This window comes from Dendrobium catenatum, unplaced genomic scaffold, assembly GCF_001605985.2.
Source record: "Dendrobium catenatum unplaced genomic scaffold, ASM160598v2 fragScaff_scaffold_1199, whole genome shotgun sequence".
NCBI classification, from domain to species: domain Eukaryota; kingdom Viridiplantae; phylum Streptophyta; class Magnoliopsida; order Asparagales; family Orchidaceae; genus Dendrobium; species Dendrobium catenatum.
The window spans coordinates 1,161,715-1,168,076 of NW_021319661.1; the positions used below are offsets into that span (position 1 = coordinate 1,161,715).

General features: G+C 40.4%; 1 protein-coding gene across 1 annotated transcript in view; it reads left to right on the forward strand.

Annotated features, from left to right (window-relative positions):
* LOC110106575 (putative cysteine-rich receptor-like protein kinase 35) overlaps positions 1–6,139 on the forward strand; it is a 24,538-nt gene extending 18,399 nt beyond the window's left edge. The window contains exons 5-7 of the mRNA XM_028698996.1: positions 5,109–5,346; positions 5,574–5,724; positions 5,790–6,139. Coding sequence (XP_028554829.1) covers positions 5,109–5,346; positions 5,574–5,724; positions 5,790–6,008 — 608 coding nt within the window. The 3' untranslated portion in view covers positions 6,009–6,139. The remainder of the gene's footprint in view (positions 1–5,108; positions 5,347–5,573; positions 5,725–5,789) is intronic.
* The last annotated feature ends 223 nt before the right edge of the window (positions 6,140–6,362 follow it).

The following is a 6,362-nucleotide window of genomic DNA, read 5'->3' on the forward strand; positions in this document are numbered from 1 at the left end:
GTTTTCAAGGCGATACGAACTTCGAAGAAGGAATTTGGGTGATTACCCGCTTCGTCGCAAGCGTCGGGACGCACTCCCTCCCACCACGCTAAGAAAAGCGTGTATAGGTGGTCGTTTTGTCTCGACGAATGTGTTGAAACGGGTTCTCGGAGTTTTAGGGTTTAGGAGTTATACCTTGGCGGTCGTCGGCGCGGATCGAGATAAAAGAAGGAAGAAGCATTTTATATTAATTATAACTAATTATAATTATATTTAATTAATTATGCATATTTAATAGTTAATTATAATCAATTAGAATAATTAATTATAAGTATTATAATTAATTAAAATAATTAATTATATTTAACTTAATTAATAATAACTAATTAATATTAATTAATTTTTAGCAAATTAATTAATTATAATTAAAAAAATTACAATTAATTAAGATTAACTTTAATTAAATTCATTATAATTAATTAAAATTAATTATAATAATTTAATTAACTGTAATTAATTATAATAACATAATTAATAAAAATAATTATAATTAAAATTAATCATAATTAAGAGCATTTAATCCCTCTCCCTAACTCCCTCTCTATAATCTGGCATGCTCACGGGATTAGGCCGAACAGGCGCATGAAAGGGAGAAAGTTACCTTCAGCCAACGAGCTCCCAAGTGTTGCTCCCGATCGAAGGGTTGTAACTTCCGATCCTAACAGAGAGGAAACGTCGGGTAGGGAATCGAACGACAAGGCAAGGTAGAGGAATGCTCTCTCTCTCTCTCTCTCTCTCTCTCTCTCTCTCTCTGTGGATAAACGAAGCCAGGAGATCGGGAGGAGCTTGAGGCTTTGACGTCGGATTGGAGTCGAAGGAGGTGGAGGTATCGGGAGAGGCAAGGGAGATTCGAGTGCTTGTGCTCGGGTAGGGCTTGTGGAGGCGTGGAGCTCGGGATTTGATTGGGCGTGATCGGGAGGAGCTTGAGGCTTTGACGTCGGATTGGAGTCGAAGGAGGTGGAGGTATCGGGAGAGGCAAGGGAGATTCGAGTGCTTGTGCTCGGGTAGGGCTTGTGGAGGCGTGGAGCTCGGGATTTGATTGGGCGTGAGAGAGGAAGAAGTCGGAGGAGAGGAATGGAGGTCGTGGAGAGAGCTTCGTGCGAGAGGAGATCGTGAGTGCGACGGGTTGGGGAGCTCCTGCGATCGAGTGGGATCTGCGAATGGGAGAGAGTCGAGATCCAGTCAGTGCCGAAGCTCTCACTTGGTCCGGTATTTAACGACAACTTGGGCGCTCGATCGAGGCGAGATCACCAATTTTGAGCAGGATTTCACGGGATTTGATCGGTTCGGCGCCGAATGTACAGTAGTATCGCGGGATTTCGGGCAGGATTCTCAGAGAACTGAACTGAGTCGTCGTATACGAGGTATGCAGGATTCATGATTTCATTCCTCTTTTGTGTGGTTTACACAGAGGTTAACAATCATATGTCCTACTTCCTTGCATTAGCTATTTATAAAGCAAAATAGAACTATCTAGAATATTAAATGTATACTAGACCTAAGCTATATTATAACTAAGATGATGCTACATCATTCTCCCCTCACGTCAGAAAGGCTCGATTTCGAGATGGTAGGGATTAGCGTGTCATTGGAATGTTGGTTGGTGTAGATGAACAAATCCCTGGGTCGAAGATTTTGCGTTTTGCAAGCTCAATCATTACTCGCATGAAGTTTGGATGCTTGAGTGGTTCTCTTGAAATTGAACCATCATTTGCATTTTCAGTTGTGGCATAGATTTTTATTGTATTTACAGAAAACTGCTCATCGGGGAATTCTGAGAGTGTTATCTTGAAAAGAACATATTTCCTCTTCCCAATTCATAGCAATAATTTTGATTTTATACTTCTTGATTTCACCATCTTCCTCATAGTCTGTCTGAGCTGATGTTCTACCATGAAGTATTTCAAAGTTCGCAATTTATGATCCCACAAAACTTGCATTTCCATTTACTCCAAAATGACATGATTTAGAATAAAGTCCAAGTTCATTTTCAGCTTGTGTATACCAATCTAGAATTGAAATATCCTTACCAGGGGATCTTTATAGTTGAGATCCAAGTACTATGGCATCACGCAATCGCCTTGCTCCACTCAACTTGTCTATCAAATGACATTTTCCAGTGACAGTATCTTGTAATATTCTAGTAGCCACCTCGTCACCATTAACGCCACCATCATAACATGGGCTAAGGGTTAGTGCACGCTCAAGATAAGGCTTCCAATGTCCAATCCAAATCCCTTCTTATCATCTCCACACCACCCTAATAGTACTCAAGCATATTTCTTAGAATAGGTTCCTCATTAAAATAATCCCTCCTTACAAAGGCAAAAGGTAGTTTGTAGGCTAAAGATTTACTGAAAGTACCATATCCAATTCGGCCAAGCATGCAATCAAATGCTGGTATTAAATCAAGAGTATATGCATCTTTTGCAAGCTTTATAAAGTTTGGAGGAAGCACTTATTTGTCGAATGCACCATAGATCAGACATAACCAAAGATCAGGTAACCATTCTTGCTTTAGTGTCCATCTAGCTAGCCGGTCACCAAAATTAGTAAAAGAAATTTCACATCCTCGCCAATGCCAAGTTCCTTTCTCACCTCTAATCTAGATTTGTGTAATCTTCTGACAACTCGAGGTACATCAATCGCATCTCGAAAAGAGGGCATTGGATAAAATCCAGGAAGCCGAAGTAAGAATTCACAATGAGAAAAATCTTCAGATATCTTCAAGACAATAGAGCGAAGATGATTTCCAGTAGTCATGACATACTCAGCATATATAGAATCACTAAGTCGGCCTTTATGGACTTAAGCTACTCAACTTCAGTTGTCAAAATTGAGGGTGGAGACACAACAACTATCTCAAGATACTTCTCCAAGGAAGCTAAGCAATCCACTGTCAAAGCGTTAGTTTGAACAACACCAGAATCCAACAAGACCTTCCAAATTTAAGGATTAATAGATTCTTTATCCATTGTAAAAACAAACCTTGATGTTGCGGTAACCACATGAATATCGTGCCCAGCTTTAACAAGATGTCGAATGAGCTTGTCATGAAGAAGGATTTTATCAATTGTAATGTAAACTAGTGTATCATCTCCTGCCCTCCCTCTAGTGCCAAAAACAACATTCGATGATGGCAGCATTAGCTGCTCCTTGAATGATGCAAATCTCAATGCCTTGCCGCCACCAGAGACGTGATATTTGCTAGGAGTTCTTTGATGGGGTATAGATAGGACGGAAGTAGGTGCGGCGTGTAGACGGACAAGACTCGATGGTCGGGTCGGCGTCGTGAGCGGGCACAGGATGTGCGGTCATGCTCGTGAACCGAGGCGCAGGACGGGCGTGCCGCACGAATGGTGGGCACATCCGAGCAGGGGATGCCAAACCGAGGGCGGCTGGTCGGGTCACAAACAGGACACGTGAGCGCAGAACAAGCGGATGCGGGCAAGCAGGTGACGAGCGGATCAAGAGAGGGGGTAGAGGGAGCGTGTTCGTCCTGTGGTTTATGAGAGGAGAAGTTGCCGTAATGTTGGAAGCACAGGTTGTTGGACTTTGCGTAAGGTGGATTGTAGGGATTGACAGGAGGTTAAGGTTTCGAGGGATTGAGGTGGGGATTATAGTAATGCTGATTTGGATGGGTATAAGGAGCGGAAGGTGGGAAAATCGGTGTGGGGTATTGCAATTGTTTGAGTGGTTGAATTGTTGCAGATGGATTTCAGTGCTCTCGAAGCTAGAACTGGAGTATAGAGAAGGATGATCCGGAGACAGAGGATACTTCTTACTGACGATTTCGTAAAAGGTTTTTTTAGTAGCTTTGTTTGCGGGGTTGCTCCGAAGCATATGGAACTTATGGTCCCTCTCCTTCATGAACATTAGGCCGATGTCGTCCAAAAACAAATCGGAAATGATATCTGAGTTTTCCTGAGATTCCACCTCATGACTATAAGAAGAGGAGTTTCGACAATAGCCACAGCAGCTACTTCTTTTGGTTCCTCAGCAACTTTGGGATCGCGCTGGAGCGGATGAGGATCGACGATCTCATGCGCGGGTTTGGTAGTAATCTGGATGCGGGATTGTGTGGAAGGGCCGGAACCAGGAGGTGAAATGAGTTGGAGTGAACATGGTGGTTGGAAACACGAGAGTGGGATAAAAGTGGAAGATGGGAGTGAAGACGCGGGCACGTTGGAGGAGCAGAGGAGCGATGGGCCGGTATGATTGCCGACCTACTCATAATTCTCTCCACCGAATGAATGAAATTAGCACATAATTCATATATTTAATCAAGTGATGCATTCACTTGAGCTGCCTGAAGGGCTTCGCAGCATCAATCATCGTCGACCACCCATCTTCTTCGATGTCGATCGTCGTCATCAATCCATCTTCTTTAGCTTCGATCGTCATCGACAAACCGCCTTCTTTTGCAATCTGTCATTCTTCACAAGCTCCGGTCTCTGATACCAACTAATGTGGTGGATCGACAGAAGAACCGGTTCTACTAGAAGGAACACCAATAACAAGAGAACAAACCAAGTTCAAAAGCTTAAAATGATATAATATTCATCTTATGTTCTTCTTCCTTACATTAGCTATTTATAAAGCAAAATAGAACTATCTAGAATGTTAAAGATATACTAAACCTAAACTATATTATAACTAAGATGTTCTTACATCATTATCCCCCTAAATTTTTAACCAAGGTTGATTGTAATTTAGCTTTGTCAGAGTTCAAGTGCTAGGACTAAAAGGGTGAATTAAATTTAAGCCTGCATATTGAGATTATGATGTTTACCATGCTTAATTTTACCTAGGACTAAAATTAAACCATTATTATTATTATTATTATTTTTTACTTTTTGAGTCCATTTGAAGATGTTAACATATTCAGATAAAGGTCTGCTAAATTCACTGATGAAATTTACGGCCTAGAAGTATAGATGTAGTAGCACTGGTTTCTAAACCATTAATAACGACATAGTTACATAGATCACCTCATCTTTTCTGAATCAGAATTTTTTTTTCATTACATAGTTTCTTTTATACTGACAACCTTCATCAAAACGAAATAGATCCAGTTCAGAAAGTACAATTAGACTGGGGAACGCGATATAAGATTATTGAAGGAATTGCTCAAGGTCTTCTTTACCTCCATGAAGATTCACGCGTCAGAGTGATACATTGTGATCTGAAAGCAAGCAATATCTTGCTGGATAGCAATATGAACCCTAAAATTTCAGACTTTGGCCTTGCAAAGCTCTTTGGCATCGAGGAAGCTCAAGGAAACACAAGTCGAATCGCCGGCACATAGTTAGCATACTATTTTAACTCAAAAGCCTTCCTTTAGGCATCGTTTGGGATAGTTTTCGTACTGCTTTTTAAAATGAAATTCTAGTACAAAATTTTCAAATTCAAAAATTTTTTGTGCTAGAAAGTTGTTTTAAAAAGCAAGAAGAAAACCCCGTCCCAAACGAAGCCTTAGTTGATCAATTAAAGAAGTTTTTTACAGAATCATCTGTACTTTTTTTCATTTCCAGTGGATATATGGCGCCAGAATATGCATTGCGTGGGTTATTCTCCATCAAATCAGATGTGTATAGTTATGGAGTGCTGGTACTTGAGATTATTACTGGGCAAAGGAACGTTTGTCTTGACGAATCGATCGATTCTGTGGATCTTCTAAGATCTGTAAGCATAAATATATCTTGGCCTTGTTGATTACTAGAAAATAGTCAATCAACTTTGTCTTGCAGGTATGGAAAAACTGGAAAGAAGGGCAAGCACTGCAAGCTGTGGATCAAACTCTTGGAGATCGATACTTGCCAAAGCAGGCGCTGAGATGTTTACAAATTGGTCTACTCTGCATACAAGAAGACCCAACTCAGAGGCCAAGCATGGCTTCTTTGGTTGTGATGCTTAGTTCTTACTCCTTTATGATCCCAGAACCCTTAATTCCAACATTCCTGAGATAACTTACCAGTTGCTCCTTTCAGTTCTTTTTTGTTTTTTTTTTCTATAATCTTTTGGATCAATCGCTTTCAAGCGATGCTTCTCGTTTGTATATGAAAATTTTGTTTTAATTAATTGGCCGGCAAGTTCTTCATTGACATGATTAAAGAATAGAGTTGTTGTAGACCAGAGAAAATATTAAAGGATGATTAAATAAAGAAGAGAGTGAGAGGAGATATCGAAGGTCAAGGAACATAGCACTGCATATTTATTTTAGTATATATCAAATTCAAATATGATTGATAAACCACTCCACGACCTATCATAATATGCAAGTAGCTTGATCCCTTCTCTCTTAGCTATTTCCTCAACCTTGA